Below are 21,457 nucleotides of genomic sequence, written 5' to 3' on the forward strand. Positions count from 1 at the left end.
GTGCCAGCAGCCAGAAGCTTCCCCTATGAGCTCCTCATGGCCACGACTGTGCAGAGCTTCCAGAAGCAGCCTCAGAGTGGAGCAGGTCGGGTCCCTCTGCTTCCTTATGGAGAAGGTGCCACAGGACATCTCCATGCCCCAGGCAGCACTAGAGGGCAGCAGCCCCCTGCACTGGGCAGAGAGAGGGAACAGGGGACAACAATGGGAGCTCCACTGCCTCCACATCAGCTTTGTGCTGGTGGCCACAGCTGAGCACCCAGATGGGGTTTGAAGAGGGGGAAAAGGTTTTTTTCCCACTCATTTTCCACCCGATGAAGAGCAGGGGGAGTTGAGATGGGATTTGGAGCTGGAACCAGGGGCATTCCCATAGGATGGAGCCTGGGAGCCGATCTCCAATCCCCTGACTGGTGGGAGGTTGGCATTAGCCAGGCTTCACTGCCCACAGCCAGGGTGTCTCAGGTTGGTCAGAGGAGGAACCTCTTCCTGAGTGGGGAAACCTCCAAACCCCCCTGGGCCAGGGAATTCCAGTGCACATGGAGCCAGGAACCAGCTCCACCATTAGGAATTCCCTCATCTAGCTGGGAAACACAGACAAGGGGAAACCCCCTTCCCCAAACCAGCCCAGTTTTGAGGCCCAAGTGGGGTGGAACATCCATCGGTGCCATAGGGCTGAGCACGGAGCGATGTCCATGGGTATCCCATGGGCAGCTCCCCTTGCAAACACACCCCCGCTTCCAAAACCTGCTTTTTATTTACATTCCAAGTCAACTCCCATGCAAACCATTGGCCTTTTCCAGGTTTGTTTTCCCCCTTCTTTCCCTTCCCAAGAGCGGGAATAGCAAAAATCGCCTCGCTTGGAGTTGAAAATAGCCTTAAATATACAAAAATAGAGCTTACAAAAAAAACCCCACCAACAAAAACAGAGACAGAAATATTCTGCTGCAGAATCCATAGTGTACAAACACGTCTATGAGGCTCCAACGCTCCATAAACAGGCAGGGAGAATCCCAGGGGATTTAATCCCGGCCCCGTGCCTGGGAATACTGGCACCCCCTCCCGAGAAGAGCTGTGGATGTGGAGGTGGGAGCTACCGTGCCCAAATACACCCTGTGAGGTCGTTGCCACCCCCAAATTGGGTTGGATTTGGGGGGTTTTGGCAAGGAAACCACCCCCAGCTCCCATGTCCCTCACCCAGACCCCCCCCCCCCAGGCCCAGTGGAACGGGATGGATGAATCCCAAGGATGGGATTCGCTGCCCTTCCCATGCTTCCATGGATCACACCAGGACAGTGCCCATCGGAGGGTGAGGTAGCCCATTGTGCCGAGGAGGGGATGATGGCATCTTCCATGGGTGACACCGGCTCTTCCACCATGGATAAGCCCTTTTGGAGGGGCAGAGGGTGCTGAGGTGGCTCTGTATCCCGGGATCAGGGTGCCTGGAATGCCGAGATCCCATCTTCTACATAGGAATCGCAACGGCAAAGGTAACCCTGTGCAGAGGAGAGCGGCTGAGATGCTCTGAGGTCCCCAAGTGTATCTGGGTGCCATGGATGGGTGCAGGGCTGGGAAGCGAACCAGCCAGAACCCCTGGAATTCCCATAGGATGACAGCTGGGAGCTGATCTCCAATCCCATGGCTTGGGGCAGGTTGGCATTAGCCAAGGCCTCTGTCAGAGGGGGACATCCCGTTGCCACAGGAGGCTGTGGGATGGCTCGATGCTGCTCCGTATCACTTCCCAATGGATATCGTGCAGGAGGAGGGATGTGCTGGAAGAAGGCTGAAGTGCAGGCACCCAACAAGGACCCCAGATCCCCTCCTCACCCCGGGAACGAGGAATCAAGCTCAGGCTCGAGAGGCTCCATCCCGGCACAGCTCCATGGATGCAACAATGAGGCATCACCCAGCAGGTACCTGCCCCGCACTGAAGCGCTCCGGGCCCCCCGTGTCCCCTCGTGTCCCTCGGTGCTGTCCCGGTGTTCCCGGGGGGCGGTCCATGGGATGCTGCAGCTATACGATGTTCTCTGCCCCGGGCAGGGGGCCCTGGGGGGGGCCGGGGTCCTGCTGCTTGTGCAGCTGCGCCAGCTGCAGCACTGGCATGTTGCAGAGCGGGCAGACCTTGCGCACCTCCAGCCACTTGATGAGGCACCTGCAGGGGGGACACACACACAGGGGAAAGGGGTTTATGGGGTGCTAGAGATGGGAAACCCACAACTGGGACCCCAACAGCGGTGCTGGGTCCTGACACCCCCTTTTAGTGCCTTTATCAGGCCTTTGTGTGTGTAGATACAAGGAGTAGTCACAGACTCAGCGTGGTGTGGGTTGGAAGGGAGCTTAAAGCTCATTTCCTTCCAGCCCCATTTCTGCCTAAGAGCTCAGCTCAGTCTCCCCTCGGGCAGGTTCAAGCCATTCCCCTTGGCCTGTCCCTACAGGCCCTTGTCCCAAGCCCCTCTCCAGCTTTCCTGCAGCCCCTTTAGGCACTGGAGCTGCTCTAAGGTCTCCCCTTCAGGAGCCTTCTCTTCTCCAGGCTGAACAAATGTACATGAATTTCATATACATACAAAAGTTCTGTATTTATATATACATATACATGTATTTATATATGTATATATAAATATATGTATATATAAAGTGTATATAGATCTATATGTATATAGACATCTATTTACATATGTATACATACATATATATTTCATAGAATCAAAGCCTCATGAGGACCACCAAGACCAACTCCCAGCTCAGCACAAGTCCAAGCCCTCATCCGAGGGGGATGCCCAAACACTCTCAGACACAAGCAGCTTTGGGGCCCTGGCTGTTTCCCAGCGAGCTGCAATGCCTCTAAATAGCCATTTTATCCATGGGTATTGAATGATACAGGTAAATAGGAATATACACACGTAAGGATGGACATACCTAGAATCTTAGAATGGTTTGGGTTCAAAAGGACCTTCAGATCATCTAGTTCTGCTTTTGGAATATAATATGATAGAAATATATCAGGAATATAATATAAATATATATAATATAAATATATATAAATTAATATAATATAAATGTGTGTGTATATATAGATACATGTATATATCTATACATAAGTGGTTTTGCCAGCTCACAACTTGACCATCGCTGCTCCAAATGCTCACATTCAAATGCTCAACTTCATTCCAATCCCAATTCATTCCCCCTGGGATTGGGATTAGGCTGGGCTGAACCTGGACTGAGGAGCAGCAGCACCAGGAGCCCTGACCCAAGGGCCTTCCCAGTGCTGCGGGGCAGGATGCAGGGCAGCCCCACTGCCCACACTCACTTCCTATGGAAGGCATGTTTGCAGGGACAGATCCCCAGCTCGTCCTTGGGCTTGAACTCCTCCAGGCACACGGCACAGATCTGAGAGGGGGAAGCAGAGAGGAGCAGTCAGGGGATGGGATGGTTTTGTGCACATGGAAACCACAGAGACCCCCCCAAACTGACCTAAACCCAGCCTGCTTTGGGATGGAAGGGACCTTAAAGCTCCTCCAGCTCCAACCCCTGCCACAGGCAGGGACCCCTTCCACTGGAGCACCTTGCTCCAAGCCCCTGTGTCCAACCTGGCCTTGAGCACTGCCAGGGATGGGGCAGCCACAGCTTCTCTGGGCACCCTGTGCCAGCGCCTCAGCACCCTCACAGGGAAGAGCTTCTGCCTAAGAGCTCAGCTCAGTCTCCCCTCGGGCAGGTTCAAGCCATTCCCCTTGGCCTGTCCCTACAGGCCCTTGTCCCAAGCCCCTCTCCAGCTTTCCTGCAGCCCCTTTAGGCACTGGAAGTTCCCCCTTGTGGCCACTTCCCCCCTCCCTCCCCCTGTGTTCACCTCATCCCTGCCTTTGCTGGGGGAAAAAGGGGGAATTCGGGTTCTGACGCCAGTGCTGGGGGTGGGGAGGGGAAATCCTCCCTTTGCCCTAGGGAATTCCCACTCCTCTGGAGCTCCGAACCCTCCAGCCTGAGCAAACCCCCCTAAAGCCTTCCCAGGCTTCAGTGCACAACCTCTGGGATCCCAGGCTGAGGCTTGGCTCTCCCTTTCCCAATGGAAAGGACTCTGGAGCCTCCCTGGAGCAACAGGCACATGGCTGGGTGGGATGTGCAGGAGGCTTTAGGGTGCACGAGGACACAAGCCACACTGCTGCTTGGTGCCTGGGATGGAGCTGCATCCATAGGGATAACAGGGATGAGAAGGCAAAGGGTGCATCTCTATCCCAGTGCTGGTGAAGTCAGTGGCTGTTATCCCAGCTGAAACATTCCCCTCCACTGTATTTTCCTGATGTATTTTGGCTCTTCCTGGGGATTTGGGATATTCCCAGCTGTCTGTCCCAGCCCCCTGGCTTGGGAGTCTCCATCATCCCCAAACAATGGCCAGAATCCCTCGGGATGAAGCAGGCGGGCACCGACACCACGGGAGCCATGGCGCCTGTCCATATGTTCCAGCCACCAGAGCACCATTGGCTGGGATAATCCCTAGGGAACACACACATCTGGAGCTCCGGGAAGCCCTGGGAGAGGCGGATGATGGGAAAAGGGGGAAAACCAAAGCCAGATCCACAGGGATGAGGAGCTCAGCGGCACTTTCCCCTCCGCACAGCTCCTTGTGAGCGCTGGCAGCAGCCCCTGGTGTTGCTCAATCCCCCCTGTTCTGCTTCCCAGCACTGCACATCCCAAATCCCAATGCCCAAAAAGGGATATTTTCCATGGAGCTGGAGCTAAACCGCTTCTTCCAGCCTTTCCCAAATGCCAGGGAAGAGCTCGAGCTGCTCTACCCCCTGCCCCATGGACCCATCACCCGCTCTGAAAGCATCTGCGCTGCGGATGGAGGGGATGGAGGAGGATGGAGGCTTATCCCAGCCATTCCCGGGCACATTCCCAAATCCCTCCTGCAATGAGCTCCTCGCCCCAGGAAGTGCTTTTAAGCCCCAGTGCTGGCAAAAACCCCACTGCAAGTCACGTTAATGGGAGTGGATCAGAAACAGGAGCCTCAAGCCAGGACCGTTCTGTCCCTGTCTGCAACTCCTGCCCTTGGGAATCAGCTCCTCGGCTGTGGGGAGGAATCACGGGACAGGCTCTTGCTCCCATCCCAATCTCCCCTCTGCCAGGTTAAAGCCCCAAGGATGCAGTGAAAGCTGAAAGGACCCAGGAGGAGGAGGGTGCTGGGTACCGGCTGCATCCTACCTGCGCCTGTCCTCCATCCCCAGTGTGAGCAAGAGGAGGGTGAAGGCCTCTTTGCCACTACTCACCTCGTGTAGGTTCAGCTCCTTCACCTTCTCCTTGAGTATGACCTGCAACACAGAGCACTCCATCAGCACACAGCTTCTGCCAGGAGGATGCATAGGAAAACCCTCCATAGGGATCCCTGGTGATTGTCCCAGTTTAACTGGAACCCCCCCAGTACACTCAGCACAGCCATGGAGCACTGGGGGCCTTCTCCCATGGGCAGGACGAGGAGGAAGGCAGAGCTGTAACCATCACCCCAAGGACCAAACCCCCCCATATTTAAACCTCTTGGGCTTCCTCACTCTTGCCATGAGCTCCTGCATGGACATGGGCTGCTGCAGCTTCACTCCATCCAGGCTAAATGCCTGGGGAGGGCTATACATCCAGGATAATCATGTGTTATCCTATCCTATTGTATCCTAACCTATCCTATCTCATCATATCATATCCTATATCATAATCAGCCCAACTCCATCCCGTTTCCTGCTTGAACAGATTGGAGGCAGAAAGATTCCACAAGCCCTGGAGATGATGGGACATGGAAGGAGGATCCTGACATCAGCCTCTTGGTCGTGTTCCTTTAGCACCAGTGTGTGTGGAAACCCAGGTGATGCTCCCATTGAGACATCCCTATGAGAGCCCCGTGGCTGGATCAGAGCAGCTGGGTCCAACCCCAGCAGCAGACCTGGATCTAACATGGTTTGACCATGAGGAAGCAGTGGTGTTACAATGGGAGATGCCCCCACTGAATCAGTGGAGACAGAGGTTTGTGTGGACATTGAGACTTCCCTTTGATGGCCAACGGCCTCCCAAGGAGAACAGCAGAAGGAAAGCTGATGGAGTGACTGCTTCAGCATGGATCTGGCACTAAGCAGAGGAGAGGAGAACTTACTGTGCATCACCTCACCTGTTTGTAGGCGTAGAGCTCTTTGTGTGCTTGATGCCTGAGCCTGCAATCAGAACAAGGAGAAGGATGAAGATGGGCACGGAAACAGGGTTTCTGCACCCCCTCCAGTGTTTCATTTCCCTCCTTCCCTGATTTAATGCCCTTCTTTCTTCATTTCAGAGCTGACAATGGCCACGGGAAGTGATGCATCCAGGCAGCAGGCCCCTCTCCCTGCAGCTGGGAGATCAGTGCCTCCATCCATAAGCACACAGCCTCCTCCTCTGCTCCTCTTTGACCTCCCTCATCTTCCACGCAGGCACCATCAAGTTCCCACCAGTAAGACCAGCAAGAGCTGGAGCTGCCATAAATCCCTATTACAGATCCCTGCTCCTGAACCACCGCTGCTGCCAGCAGTTCCTACACTGGATGTGGAACCTTCTTCCTCAGACCCAAGGGGGAAGGAGGCCTCCCTGCACAGAGGTTTCCCACTGAAGCCCCCATCACAACGCTTGGGCAGCGCTGGGCTCCTCAAACCCACCTTTATCTTCCATTATAAGATCCATTGAGCTGCTTCTGCCCCCCCAGACCGAGGAAGCAGCATTCAACAGGAGCCGTCTGTGTGGCTGAGCAAGCAAAGGATGGTGTTCACCCAACACCGGCACAGAAAACTTTGGAAGGGAAGCACCGGGGCATCTTCCATCTCTCACTTCCTATCCCAGGCAGGGGTCATTCAGTAGCCAGAGATAAGGAGATGCCAAAGCCCACAAGGGAACAAACCTTCCCCTTGGGAATCTGGGGGCTTTTTGTGTTCTGTTTCCTAACCAGGACAGCAGGAGGGGGGTGCGGTGTTAAAGGATGGGGAGACCGAGCCAAACAGCAGGAACACATTGAATCACTGCACAGCTTTCAGCTCAATCCCAGCACGGACACAGCCTGAATGGAGAAAGGATGGAGCAGCCCTGAGGGGCAGCACTTGGGGGTGCTGGGTGAGGAGAAGCTCCCCATGACCCAGCTTCAGTGAGCGCTTGAGCCCAGAACCCCCCCGTGTGCTGGGTGCACCCCTAGAGTGTGAGCAGCAGCTCAGGGAGGGGATCCTGCCCCTCTGCTGTGCTCTGGGGAGACCCCCCCTGCAGCCCTGATCCAGCTCTGGGGCAGCAGCACAAGAGGGACGTGGAGCTGTTGGAGCGAGGCCAGAGGAGGCCATGGAGATGCTGCGAGGGCTGGAGCAGCTCTGCTCTGGAGCCAGGCTGAGAGAGCTGGGCTGGGGCAGCCTGGAGAAGAGAAGGCTCCTGAAGGGGAGACCTTAGAGCAGCTCCAGTGCCTAAAGGGGCTGCAGGAAAGCTGGAGAGGGGCTTGGGACAAGGGCCTGTAGGGACAGGCCAAGGGGAATGGCTTGAACCTGCCCGAGGGGAGACTGAGCTGAGCTCTTAGGCAGAAGCTCTTCCCTGTGAGGGTGCTGAGGCGCTGGCACAGGGTGCCCAGAGAAGCTGTGGCTGCCCCATCCCTGGCAGTGCTCAAGGCCAGGTTGGACACAGGGGCTTGGAGCAAGCTGCTCCAGTGGAAGGGGTCCCTGCCTGTGGCAGGGGTTGGAGCTGGATTTAAGCCTTAAGCTCCCTTCCAACCCAACCCATGCCATTCTATGATCTATAAAACATCCTTCCCAACAGCAGCCCAGCTCCCACATCCCGGTGGGTCGCTCTGGCTGGAGAAGCTGATCCTCCTCAAATCAATGCCTTTAAACCCCCCCCTAACATTGCTCCTCATTACAAGACGTGCCCTTTAGTGAAGTGCTCTGCAGACTCACAAAGGGCTTTCAATCAGATGTTCCCCATCTCCAGTGGGATTTCAGCTGGGAAACTCCCTTGCCTGTAGTTTCACTTCCCAAACAGCTATTCCGGGTTGGTTCAACCCTTGCTTGTCTCACCCAGGGCTCTCAGAGGCTTCTGATCCCACAAGGCTGCAGTGGGTGATACATACAAAATAGGATGTAAAATACATCCCTTTTTCTGCTCTAAAACACCCCCAAAAAAGGTCCTGGACCTTCAAAGTTGAGCAATGTCCGAGACAGAGATGCAATAAATCAGCTCCTGAGCCCCACATTCAATGGGAGCCATCCCTGCTCCTCCAGTGCTGCTGCCTGGCAGGGAACCTGCCTGCAGAGCCGCGGATGAAAGTGGGGTCAGGATCCCTCCACCAGTGCCCCCGAGCAGCAACAGGAGCAGAAGATGCAGGAACAATGGAGCAAACAGGCTGAAACCAGCCCGATCCGCAGGGATGCCGGCGGCTGGGAAACTGGTTATGAAAGACAGATGGGGCAAAGCAGGCTGGAGGCTGCACAGGAGGGGGAAAACTGCCGGCATGGGAACAGGAATCTGTCCTATGGAGCATTGAGCATCACAGCCAAAGCCACCAGAGGGAATGTGGTGTGTAGAACCAGGCCAAGACGTGGTGGTGGCATCTGGACCAGCGATGGGGAGAAGCAAGCATCTGGACCCGGATCCCTGCAGCTTGGGTGCCACAATGCCACGGGATCAAGGTACACAGGGACAATGTGCCAAAATCACCCCCTCCATGAAGGTTATGGGGAAGGGCACCAGCACATCCAGTCCTGAAGTGTGTGAGCTCCGTCTGCTCCCCCATGCTCCCCTTCCCAAGCCAGGATGCGGGGCCAGATGGATCCCGGCCGGACCTTACACAGCTGCTGTAATGAGACCCCGGATCCTGGCAGGCGTTATTCCCTGCTGGACACGGGCTCCATCCATCTCCTGTCAGGAGCTCTGACTCCACAGGAATGTCTGGCAGATGCGGGTCTAGATAAGGGACCACACAGCGGCTCCGAAACCAGCGCAGGGCTGCAGACTGCGTGTGTGCGAGCACCATCACCATCCATGAATGCAGGAACGGCCTTCCTGTGCTCCCTTCCCAAGCTTCCCCTGCTTCCCACAGGAACGGGAGCTCCTCACTTACCTGAGTGACTCCAAATCAAGCGAACAACTACAGGAATAAACTGGAGGAAACCCTGGGGCAGGTTACCTCCAGGATCTGCTTGTTTCATTGAATCCCAGCCTGGTTTGAGTTGGAAGGGAGCTTAAAGCCCATCCAGCTCCAACCCCTGCCACGGGCAGGGACCCCTTCCACTGGAGCAGCTTGCTCCAAGCCCCTGTGTCCAACCTGGCCTTGAACACTGCCAGGGATGGGGCAGCCACAGCTTCTCTGGGCACCCTGTGCCAGCGCCTCAGCACCCTCACAGGGAAGAGCTTCTGCCTCATCTCCAACCTGAACTTCCCCTGTTTCAGTTTGAACCCATCACCCCTTGTCCTGTCACTCCAGTCCCTGATGAAGAGTCCCTCCCCAGCATCCTTGTAGCCCCCTTCAGATACTGGAAGCTGCTCTGAGGTCTCCACGCAGCCTCTCTCCTCCAGGCTGGACAGCCCCAGTGTCCCCAGCAGGGATCAGACACAAAGAGCCCCCTGCAGCACTTCCTCGCTTCTTCCTTCCCCTTTTTCCCATTAACTTCTCCAAGCAGAGATGGGACCGCGAGGACGGGACCTGTGCTTTGCACCAGAGTGGTTTCCAGCAGCAGAAGAGCTCAAGATCCACCCGCACTGCACAGACAGCGGTGATCTTTGCTTTGCTTTTGGCTGCAGTTCCTACTGGATTGCATTTTGATCCAACCTGATTAAAACCATCCCCTTTCCTCCCATCAAGTGGGCAGTGCACTCTGTATGGACGCGGCTGCGAAGCAAAGTGCTCTCCTCCCCTGATGCATCCTTTATTTAATGCCATCAGCTCTGTGATAAAGAGGTAAATACAGCAGATATTGGTTCTTGCACACTCCAGCTGGGGATTCAAGGAGGGTCCATGGGATGCTCTGATCCCATGCAGGCGATGAGAACCAGGGCCCAGAGGATGGTGCCATGAGCTCCACTTGTTGTTTGCCAAACATACCATAGAATCATGGAATGGTTTGGGATGGAAGAGACCTTCAACCTCCTCCAGTTCCAACCCCTTGCAATGGGCAGGGCCACCTTCCACTGGAGCAGGTTGCTCCAATGGGACCAAGACCCATCCAACCTGGCCTTGAGCACTGCCAGGGTGGAGACACCAGCACAGGTAATCCCATGGCACTGCAGAACCCTTCCAACCAAGGGCTGGAGGCTGCTGCTTTGGCTCTGTTTTGTCAATAACAGAGCAGGGGGCAGCGATTTGCAGGGCAATTCATGAAGTCCCTCTCGAGTTCAGTGCTATAAAGGGATCGTGAGATGATCTAATCCAACCTCCCATCTATCACAGTGCGTTAAATAGCTCCTCAGTAACAGGAGCCAAAGTGTCTCATCCAGCAAGGCCCCTCTGTCTTCATTTAAAGACATGAGGAGACAGAGCACTTGCCACTTCCCTTGCTGGCTTGCTCCACCGGTCACTCACCCTCTCTCTTACAACATGCCTCCCACTGCTAAATGTAAAGGTTCATAGAATCACAGAAACACAGAATAGTTCGGGTTGGAAAGGACCTTAACATCATCCAGTTCCAACCCCCTGCCATGGGCAGGGTCACCTCACACTAAACCATGGCACCCAAGGCCTCATCCAACCTGGCTTTGGCCACCACCAGGGCTGGAGCATTCACAACCTCCCTGGGCAACCCATTCCAGTGCCTAACCAGCCTTGCAGTAAAGAACTTCTTCCTTATATCCAACCTGAACTTCCCCTGTTTCAGTTTTAACCCATTACCCCTTGTCCCGTCACTACAGTCCCTAATGAAGAGTCCCTCCCCAGCATCCCTATAGGCCCCCTTCACATACTGGAAGGCTGCTATGAGGTCTCCACGCAGCCTTCTCTTCTCCAGGCTGAACAGCCCCAGTGTTCTCAGCCGATCTTCATACAGGAGCTGCTCCAGACCCTGATCATCCTCGTGGCCTCCTCTGGATTTGTTCCAACAGATCCGTGTCCTTTTGATGTTGAGGACACCAGAACTGCACACAATGCTCCAAGTGAGGTCTCAATACTGAGGTCACAGTACTCTCAGGTGAGGTTTTCTGGCTTGATCCCACAGACATGACCACTTGTTGCTTCTCCTTAGGGGCAGAACACAGCCAGCCAGGCCTGGTGCCCAGGAGAACGCTCTCAAAGCCCAAACCACCTCTCCATTTGCCAAGTGAGCTGTGAGGATTGAAGCTTCATCTGGGCAAAACACACCCCTGAACCTTCTGAGCACCGTTTGTCTACTCCTTATGCATCCCCTCCCATTGGTGTCCCTGTTAAAAGGGGAACACTGGATGTGGATGCAATATCCCAGCACAGATTGTGGTAACATTGAGCGCTGAGATACCAAGCTGGTTGGGGTGACCCCTTGATCTGGTTCTGCCTTATCCGCTGGGGTGGACAGATGTGTCCACCTTCAAACACCATTCTCTTATCCATAACTGCAGGCAAAAGGGAGGAGTGATGCCCAGGCAGCACAAATGACTGCTGGGTAACCCTGGCTTTGGGCTCACCTGCAGGTTTTATGAGGTTTTGCTTCATCAAGAGCTGAAAATAGATGGAAACGATCAAATATTGAGAGGGAGGCACTGAAATCCTGCCTCCCTGCTCTACAAATGCGGGACAAAAGCTTCTGGATGAAAACCTCAGTGAAAGCCTTCCTCTGTGATGGAAGAAGGGAGCAGGCACCTGTGTTATGGGGACAGAGGGAGGGGATGGGATGGATGCATGGCTAGCAGGGAGCTGAGGCCATTGGAAATGCAGAGGGGATGGAAAGGCTCTTCTACAAGAGGGCTATCAGCACAGCTTGCCCCCATTGCTGCCACAATTCCCAGGCACTGTGCTTTTCCCCACTTCCCTGCACCAGGAAGACTTTCCCCTTCTCAATGAGCGGCCCAATTCCCTCCCCAGTGGCCCATAAACCAATTAACACAAGCCCCAAACGGGATCAACCTTTACCCCCCGACTCCTGCTCCCCATCGTGCCGATTAACGCCTCACCCCTGCATCATTAATCTCTAAACTGTGCTGTTGAATGAGCAATTTGTGCCCCATAACCAACCTGACAGGCATTAAACATTCCTTACGCACACAGGACACAAGTTACTCATTAAAGAGGAAAACGTGTTGAAACGTTAAGCAGAAATGGAACCACAAAACACCCTTTTCCAGCCTTTTTGAGCAGCCGACTGTGTTTGCAGAGAGCCATGGAATCAACCGGGTTGGAACAGACCTTTAAACTCATCCAGTCCAATCATTCCCAGCTCTGCCAAGGCCACCACTGACCCATGGCACTGAGGCCTCATCTCCACTCTGTGTGAACACTTGCAGGGCCGGTGCCTGCAGCCCTGCCCTGGGCAGCCTGTTCCAATGCCTGAGCACCCTCTGGGGCAGGAATTGTTCCTCAGCTCCATCTAAACCTGCCCTGGTGCAGCTTGAGGCCGGTTCCTCTTGTCCCATCCCTTGTTCCTTGGGAGCAGAGCCCAGCCCCTCCTGGCTCCATCCTCCTGTCAGGCAGTTGGAGGCAGCCATCAGGTCCCCCCGAGCCTTCTCTTCTCCAGACTGAACCCCCCAGGTCCCTCAGCCCTTCCCCATCACACTTGGGCTCCAGGCCCTGCACCAGCTCCGCTCCCTTCTCTGGCCCTGCTCCAGCCCCTCAATATTCATGCCTTTAGGACCCTACAGACAAACACATCCTGGTTTTAAAGTGGAGAAGGTAACTGCCTGTGTGATTGGGAGCTCTGAGATGCTGATGGGTTTCAGTACTCACTGTGTACACACTGTGTACATTGGCTCTGTTAGGGATGAACATTTGCTCTCCCACTGCACCGCTGAGCAAATCCATTGGTGATGAGGGCAAGTTAAACCACACCAGGGATCGCATCGGCTTGGCACAAGGCACGTTATGGAAAGGCAAGGCGATGCCATCCTCTTTGAGGCATGGAGGGACGAGCAACAGGCTCATTCTGAACCAGGGCAGCTCTTGAATGCAGCTGGGGATCATTCCCTTACCTGATCAAGTAGCAACAGAAGAGCAAACTGAGGATGAAGACGAAGATGGCCGTGCCGAAGACCACGATGTATATGTTGAGAGGCAGGTTCTGGAACCCGATGTTCGGCATCCTGAAACTGTAATGCTGGAAGTCCGAGCTCATGGGTAGGCTGTGGGAGAAAACACATGGACAGGAGGCTCCTTTAGCAGCATGGGGGTGCCCTTTGGACACCAATGGTCCCTCTAAAGGGAGGATGGGGAAGGAGAAGGCATTGAGCAGCGCTCCCTCCTTGCTCGTCCCCCCTGGGGTGAAGGCATCCTTGCCCAGAACTGAGCTCCGGGCTCATACCACTGAAAACAAAGCAGGGCTGCACCAGCCAGGGCTGGGACTCTTCTCCTCCCGCTGGGAGTTTCTCCTCCAGCTATTTTCCCCTCGTCCCTACACACATCATCCTTCAAGTTAAACACCACAACAGACGGACGTGGGGATTTGCATCCAGCTGCAGCCGGTGTCCCCCAAGCCCCTCATTACTTAGCCTGAAACACTGGAAGCAGCCAGAAAACCTCGTTTCAAAGCAGGTTTTCCCTCCCTTCCCCTCCTGTGCTTTCCAAACCGATTCCTCCTCCCATAGAAATCCCCCCTCCAAAACCACGGAGCACGGACACGAACCGGCGCGGGTTCAACACGCTCCACACAGAGACACCAACAACATTCCCATCCCCGCCGCAGCGCTGCCAAGACATTACAGGAGCCATAAAAGAGACTTGGTTTGGGTTTTTCCAGGGAATTTTTTGCAGGTTCCAGCTCTATTCCTCAGCCCAACCCCAAAGCTGCTTCCCCCCAGCAAACCCCCAAAGGGGATGCAATGATTTGAGCTGTTCGCATCTTGCACCAAAACCTCCCACAACTACACTGGGAGCAGCTGCCTGGAATAAGGGTTGCAATGGATCCTCTCCTGCATGGCTTTTAGGATTCATTGCACAGGACAGGAATACGTTACCATCACCCTCACAGAGTGTTCTTCAGGGTAAGGCAGAAGCCAACCTGGTGTCTTGGTCTCACCACGTTACCACCCAAAGCCAAGCACATCTTTACCCTTTCCCTTCATTACTCCTTCCTTCTGACATCGTTCTTTGAAGCAGCCACCCTTGAATGATCACAACCATCCCTGGCCAGGCAGAGAGTTCCCCCCCAGCTTGGAAAAGGCAGTTCAAGAGCTATGGCTGTGTTCTCCTTCCTGCCCACAGCAGGGGGCTGGACGTGGCACGCACCGAAGTTCCCCAACCAGCAGGGAAAGTACCTGAAGCCTGAGCCCTGTTTCCCAAATACAATTACTGAGGGATAACAGAACCCTCCCCTGGAGCAGGGAGTTTTCCAGGGAGCAGTAATTGCACCTCTCCCACTTGCACACGGGGTGAGGAGATGGCTCCTCACCGCTTCACTCTTTACCATGAAGGTGCTGAGGCGCTGGCACAGGGTGCCCAGAGAAGCTGTGGCTGCCCCATCCCTGGCAGTGTTCAAGGACACAGGGGCTTGGAGCAAGCTGCTCCAGTGGAAGGGGTCCCTCATGGAACTGGATGAGCTTTACGGTCCCTTCCAACCCATTCCATGATGATTCTAAACCCAAACCATACCAGGGAGCAACACCAAACCCCAAAGCATCCTCCAAGCACCCCAGTGCTCCAAGCAGCCTCCTCGCTCCTGCATCTCCTTTCCCCCTTCAGACCCTGTTTCTGCTGAACCTCCTGGTCCTTCCTCTCCCCTCCCATCACCTCTGCACCGCTCCCATCCACACTCACCTTTCAGCCCCTTGCCCGCCCCCTCCTCGCGCCCCTCGCCAAAGGCAGCATCTCCCCCATTCCAGCCCGGAATTCCCAGCCCAGAGCCTCCCCGCTCCGGCTGCTTTCGGCTTCCTCGGCTCGCTGCGAGTTCGGAGGCGATTCCTGGGAAAGCCTGGATTTGATTAAAGCCTCCCGAGACCAACACGCACGTTCCGAGCCTCCCGGCTCAACGTGGATACGCTACGGGAGCTCGGAGACGCGGCGCAGCCCCCTGCCAGCGCTGGTAGGATGGGGTTTTATAGCCCAGCAACCACCCTGCAGCTCTCACTCCTCCACCAATGCTTGCTCTGCTCAGCCCAGCCTGGTTTGCTTTGCAAATCAAGGAGGAAAAGCCCAAACCAGCCCCGAAACCTTTGTTCCCAGCTCTTGGCAGGGTTAATGCACAGCTCATAGGCTTGGGTTCGGTTTCCAGCCCCTGCTGGGTCAAAGGGATTTGACACGGTTCAGGGGCTCTCCCCTCTGTCACACTCATCCAGCGAGGATGTTTTGGCTGGAGGATGAGGCTCTGCCTGTCCCTGCCCACACTGGGGCTGATGGTCACTGGTGTTGGCCAAGGTTTGGGTGGCTCCAGCTCCTCAACCACTCCAAGAGAAGGTCACACGTGCTCCATCTGGGACAGCTTCAGGTGCAAGGAAGGAGAAACCATTCTTGGAGAAGAGGCAGCACAACCAACCAGCACTGGACTGTTGACTTCCTTTCCATTCTAACTCCTGTAACCGGAGATGCTCTTCCTACCAAAGGCAGGGGGTTCAATCCAGCTCTTGCACCAGGAGATACCACAGAAGACCAGGCACAAAAGCAGACGATGGATAGGGAAGATCCAGGCTGCCTTTAGCATCTCATCAAGCCAAGAGAACCTCCTTACGGTCATGCCCAGCTGATCCATGCAGCTCTTCTATCAGTCCCCATGACCACAGCTACAAACCATCCCACCCCTACCAAACAACTGATCCCGAGAAACAAAGCTCCATCCCACACACCCCATCCTCCTTTCTTCTCCCAATGGTACCTAATATTCTGCCCCCAAAGGACACCCCAAAAGCATCCATGCATCCCTACCTGCCAGCCATACCGCAGGGCTCTGCCCCCTTTGGTCCCCCACGGTGCCAGTCCAGTGAGTCCCACACCAGATTCATCTGAGCCCCATGTGCCCCACATCAGAGCTACCCTGCTCCACGTCCTCCCTTCCTCATGCTGCTGAGGAAGGTTATGGCAAACCCCGGGGATGTGCAAGGGGAAAAGCTGCGGTTGTGCTGCCCAGGATGCAGGCAACTGTTAACTTGAAGAGACTTCAGTGAAATGGGATGAGCTGAAGCAGCCAAGCATTGGGGTTGGGCTTTCTTTGGCCTTTCTGGAGCAGGGGGAGGAGGAGGATCTGTGTTTTAATCTGCTTCAGATTCGTGAGAGCACGGCCAAGAGAAATAAAAAAGGAGCCATAAAGAAGGATGAAAAGTTCCTGGTGCAGAACAAAAGCCTCCCTGTTGCTCTCTGCATGGCCACGGCATTGCAGAGCAGGCAGAGATGGTCCTCCTGGGGCACCCACCACAGCCCCGGGATGGAGACTGGGATGAGCTGCCTGGAGGAAAGGGGGTTGGTACCACAGAAACCTCACCCAAGGAAGGATTCCCCAGTGGATGGGACCCTCTCTGCAGTGCGAGGGGGGAATCCATGAATCCCAGGTTGGAAGAGACCCCAAGGACCAGCTGGTCCAACCTTCCCAGGCAAAGCATCACCTACACTGGGTGTCCCAGCACCCTGTGCAGCCCAGTCTTAACAGTGTCCAACACTGGGGAGTCACCACTTCCCTGGGGAGATGACTCCAATGGTTGCTCTCATGGTGAAACGTTTCCCCCCTTGTGTCCAACAGTAACTTGTGCCCATCACCCTTTATCCTTTCCATGGACTCCTTGTCCAAAGGGACTCTCTGTCTTCTTTGTAGCCACCCTTTAACTACTGGAACACGGTGACAAGGTCCCCTGAGCCTTCTCCTCTCCAGGCTGAACAGTCCCAGCTCCCTCAGCCTTGCCTCACGGTCCAGGAAGATGCTGACTTGTTCCCTGTCTATAAAAGGAACCGGCTACAACGGCACAAAGGAAGCAGTGAGGACCGTGGGCAGGTGCCTGCATCGTGCCCTGTTTCTGCCCACGTCTCTGCCTGCAGACGGGTCCATCAGGTCTGTGTGTCCTCACAGAGCAGGAAATCAAGGGGAGAGGGCTGGGAAGGCAGCACCACTGCTCCAGCCACCAGCAGCACCCGGGGCAGGAATGAGTTTGCTGAAGGAAGGTAAAACTGGAGAAAGAGGGGGGAGAAAACAGCCCTGAAGCAGGGAAGTGCTGGGAGAGTCTCAAGGGCGGATGGAGAAAAGCTGCTTTGGTGCAGATAAAGCACATACATCTACATACATGCATTTCTTTACAGTATGTATATTCATAGAACCCCAGCCTGGTTCGTGGTGGAAGGGACCTGAAAGCTCCTCCAGTTCCAGCTTGCTCCAAGGCCTGTGTCCAACCTGGCCTTGAACACTGCCAGGGATGGGGCAGCCACAGCTTCTCTGGGCACCCTGTGCCAGCGCCTCAGCACCCTCACAGGGAAGAGCTTCTGCCTAAGAGCTCAGCTCAGTCTCCCCTTGGGCAGGTTCAAGCCATTCCCCTTGGCCTGTCCCTACAGGCCCTTGTCCCAAGCCCCTCTCCAGGTTTCCTGCAGCCCCTTTAGGCACTGGAGCTGCTCTCAGGTCTCCCCTTCAGGAGCCTTCTCTTCTCCAGGCTGCCCCAGCCCAGCTCTCTCAGCCTGGCTCCAGAGCAGAGCTGCTCCAGCCCTCGCAGCATCTCCATGGCCTCCTCTGGCCTCGCTCCAACAGCTCCATGCCCCTCTTGTGCCCTTCCTTCTTGTCCTTCTTATGCTGCAATATACCAGTGTATGATAGTGCACATATACACTATATACATACATACATCAAACAAAACCACCTTCACCTAAAGCAAAGGAGAGAATACCTGCTTTCCCCATTCTGCACAAAGGGAACTGGCGGGTGTTCATTTAACAATGCAACAGCTTCCAAAATCAAAGGGGAATGGGGCTGTACAAGGCACACGGAAAGACGCAGGAATGGGAATGCCACAAAGCAGAGTGACCCCAGCTCCTTCTTCACACCTTCCAGTGAATAACCCGAGTGGGGCTGAGCACATCCCCTGTTCTTGATGACTACACAACAACGAGCCCTAGTGAGAAGCCAGGTTATGGCTAATGGCACACTGGGAAGTCAGGAGGTGAAGTGCTGCAGGTCAGCATTAGCTCACTGGCTTCACAGTGCTCTGATTGCAAGCTGGGTGGTTAAAAGCAGACCTAAACAAAGCACTGGGTCAAAGTAATCCCTGCTGTAATCATAGCAAGCACTTAATAAGCAAGACCAGCCTCTGCCCTAGAGCTTTCCTGAGGAGATCTCAAAGGCACGGATAGAGGAGGCAATTCGTTTCTCACCGGTAGAGAAACTGAGGCAGGGAGGAGGGGAGCAGGGCATCAGGGATGCTGCTGGACCATTGCAGGTGATGCCACGAGCATCAGTGATAGGCTAAAAGCCACACACTGGCTCCTTCCAGCTGCTTTGCTGTGTGGTTCTGAACCTGCTCTAATGGAAGGTGTCCCTGCTCACAGCAATGGGGTTGGAACTGGATGAGCTTTAAGGTCCCTTCAACTCAAACCAGTCTGACCCTATGAACATTAACTGGGGAAACTGGATGGAGCTGGTGATGTCCCACAGCATCCCAAGCGGGCGAATCCATCCCATCTGCAGGTAACACTGAGCTTTAAAAACCCAACCAACCCAGCCACAGGCAGGTTCGTGGAATCCAGGAACCTCAAGGAAGAAAAGCAATGTTAATCCATGGTGAACCTCTGGGATGGAACACTGGATCCATGGGAAAGCTGAGGCGGGTGCGAGCGGCGTCTCCAGTTTCAAGGGCGTTACGCAAGTCCACAACGGGTTTAACCCAGGTTTAAGCCGAACGGTTATTAACTGGGTTGAAAGTTAAAGTGTGAGCAGCTGAGGAGAGCCTGCTGAAACCCCCCGAGTTGTAGTGGGCAGCAGAGCGTTCTGCCATGCAACAGACCCACAGCGTAAAGGTGAATTCGTGGCTCTGACTAATGGGGTAATGCAGGGTATTTGCCGCAAAGAGCAGCGACAAGAGGTGCCTGAGTTTAACTCACCCCCCCTTGTGAACCCCAAAAGGAAAACACAGCCCGACCTGGAGCAGCTGGAAGGAATTTCCTCCAGCTCCACCTCTGGAGCTGGTCCAGAGCAGTGGGAAAATCACAAGCAGCTGCAGCGTAGCCCCTAAAACAGCATCGGTGTCACCCGAGAGATGCTGAGATGCCACATGGCCACGCTGCCTTCACATGGGAGGGAACAAAGGGAGATCTAAGTGTTGTTCTGGCTGGAAGCGATCCTTTGCCATCCCAAACTGGGACAACAGGATTGAGATGTGTTGGAAGGGAGCTTAAAGCTCCTCCAGCTCCAACCCCTGCCACGGGCAGGGACCCCTTCCACTGGAGCAGCTTGCTCCAAGCCCCTGTGTCCAACCTGGCCTTGAGCACTGCCAGGGATGGGGCAGCCACAGCTTCTCTGGGCACCCTGTGCCAGCGCCTCAGCACCCTCACAGGGAAGAGCTTCTGCCTAAGAGCTCAGCTCAGTCTCCCCTCGGGCAGGTTCAAGCCATTCCCCTTGGCCTGTCCCTACAGGCCCTTGTCCCCAGCCCCTCTCCATGTTCCTCGGGGGTGGTGCTGGATGCCCGTTGTGTGCCCAGACAACCAAAGACTCCAAAGTGACCTCCGAGCACAAACCGCTCCGAACCTTTGATCCCTTCTCCTCGAGAGTGAATCCGATGCTGTTTTAGTCCTGGAATCCGGAAATTTCCTGGCTGCGTTCCCTGGCTGACACCCAGCACGGATCCTTAACCCTCTCCACTGCCTTCGGGCTGGGGGACACTGGTACAGCAAAGCCTTCATGCTGAACACGCAGCAGCACAGCTGGTACCAGTGCAGTGTCAGTGGGGGCTTTGGATTGTGGAGAGTTTAAATGATCCCAAATGACAATTTCAATGACCCCATGGCCTTAATGCACAAAAGCACCTTTAAATGTGAGCGAGGTGTCCCTGCCCATGGCAAGGGGTTGGAACTGGATGATCTTAAGGTCCTTTCCTACCCTAACTATTCTATGATGCTACGAAATGGGAAAGTTTTAGTGCCCATTGGCAGTGAAACGTGCAGAAAACAGCTCAGCTCCCCTGGCTCAGTTTAAAGTCAAGGGCCTTCACCCACCAAAGGTTTGCTCAGGGCTGATTTTGCAAGTTCCAGGAATGAAGGCAAAAACAAACAGGGAAAACCAACCCAAAGCACAGATCAATGGTGCCTTTAATCCAGTCTGCAGCAGGGGGGGTGCAGTTTGGAGGAGAGCCCTGCCTGGGTCCTGGTGGATCCCGGGAAGGAGCAATGGAAATCACTGCTCAGGAGGGTTTGAAGGGGAGCTGGCAGCTCCTCCCTGTGAAACACACACACAGGCTGCCCAAGCAGGGCTCCATTCACTTCTTGGGGATGAAATAACACTTGAGGAATGTTTTCCCTTTGACCCTAGGGATATTAAAGGTTTTTTCTTCCCCCTTTTCCTGGCAGCAGCTCCAACGTCACGACTTGCTGAGCTCACTCTTCCTCCCCAACATGTGGTGGGAAAGGATGTGCTGCTGCTCCCTCCTCCTGCCTCCATCCCATATTATACACACAGTGGTGGAAGCAGAAGGCAGCAGCCCCCTGGTACCCTGCATGGGGTCAGGGTGATGGGACCACATCATCCATCCCTGCCTCTATCCCTGGAGAAGCATCCCCAGACCACAAAGCTCAGGTGCTGGAATATTTACTAACATCCATGTTAGCAAATGAGCACCTTGTGCCCAAGCAGCCAAGGGCAGCAGCATCCTGGCCTGGATCAGCACCAGTGCGGCAGCAGGGCCAGGGCAGGGATTGTGCCCCTGTACTGGGCACTGGTGAGGCTGAACCTCAAATCCTGTGCTCAGTGCTGGGCCTCTCACTACAGGAGAGACATTGAGGGGCTGGAGCAGGGCCAGAGAAGGGCACTGGAGCTGGTGCAGGGCCTGGAGCCCAAGTGTGATGGGGAAGGGCTGAGGGACCTGGGGGGTTCAGTCTGGAGAAGAGAAGGCTCAGGGGGGACCTGATGGCTGCCTCCAACTGCCTGACAGGAGGATGGAGCCAGGAGGGGCTGGGCTCTGCTCCCAAGGAACAAGGGATGGGACAAGAGGAACCAGCCTCAAGCTGCACCAGGGCAGGTTTAGATGGAGCTGAGGAACAATTCCTGCCGCAGAGGGTGCTCAGGCATTGGAACAGGCTGCCCAGGGCAGGGCTGCAGGCACCGGCCCTGCAAGTGTTCACACAGCGTGGAGACGAGGCCTCAGTGCCATGGGGCAGTGGTGGCCTTGGCAGTGCTGGGAATGGTTGGACTGGAGGAGCTTAAAGGGCTTT

At 55.1% G+C, this 21,457-nt stretch overlaps 1 protein-coding gene across 5 annotated transcripts in view; it reads right to left on the bottom strand.

Moving 5' to 3' along the window:
* Window positions 1–1,954: 1,954 nt before the first annotated feature.
* Window positions 1,955–21,457, bottom strand: part of RNF24 (ring finger protein 24) — a 31,776-nt gene continuing 12,273 nt past the window's right edge. For 3 of the 5 annotated variants that reach the window (XM_061351982.1, XM_061351979.1, XM_061351980.1), the window contains 5 exons: window positions 13,111–13,260; window positions 6,140–6,182; window positions 5,256–5,297; window positions 3,305–3,384; window positions 1,955–2,146 (listed from right to left, as the gene is read on the bottom strand). In XM_061351982.1, the coding sequence (XP_061207966.1) occupies window positions 2,008–2,146; window positions 3,305–3,384; window positions 5,256–5,297; window positions 6,140–6,182; window positions 13,111–13,253 (447 nt within the window). In that variant the 5' untranslated portion in view covers window positions 13,254–13,260 and the 3' untranslated portion in view covers window positions 1,955–2,007. Of the gene's footprint in view, window positions 2,147–3,304; window positions 3,385–5,255; window positions 5,298–6,139; window positions 6,183–13,110; window positions 13,261–14,890; window positions 15,020–15,991; window positions 16,117–21,457 lie in introns of those variants that run through there. The other 2 variants (XM_061351978.1, XM_061351981.1) reach the window with 2 other exon arrangements.

This window comes from Neopsephotus bourkii, unplaced genomic scaffold (assembly GCF_033783945.1).
Source record: "Neopsephotus bourkii isolate Nb327-2 ecotype Australia unplaced genomic scaffold, CSIRO-AGI_Nbou_v1 NB_616, whole genome shotgun sequence".
In the NCBI taxonomy this organism is placed as follows: Eukaryota; Metazoa; Chordata; class Aves; order Psittaciformes; family Psittacidae; genus Neopsephotus; species Neopsephotus bourkii.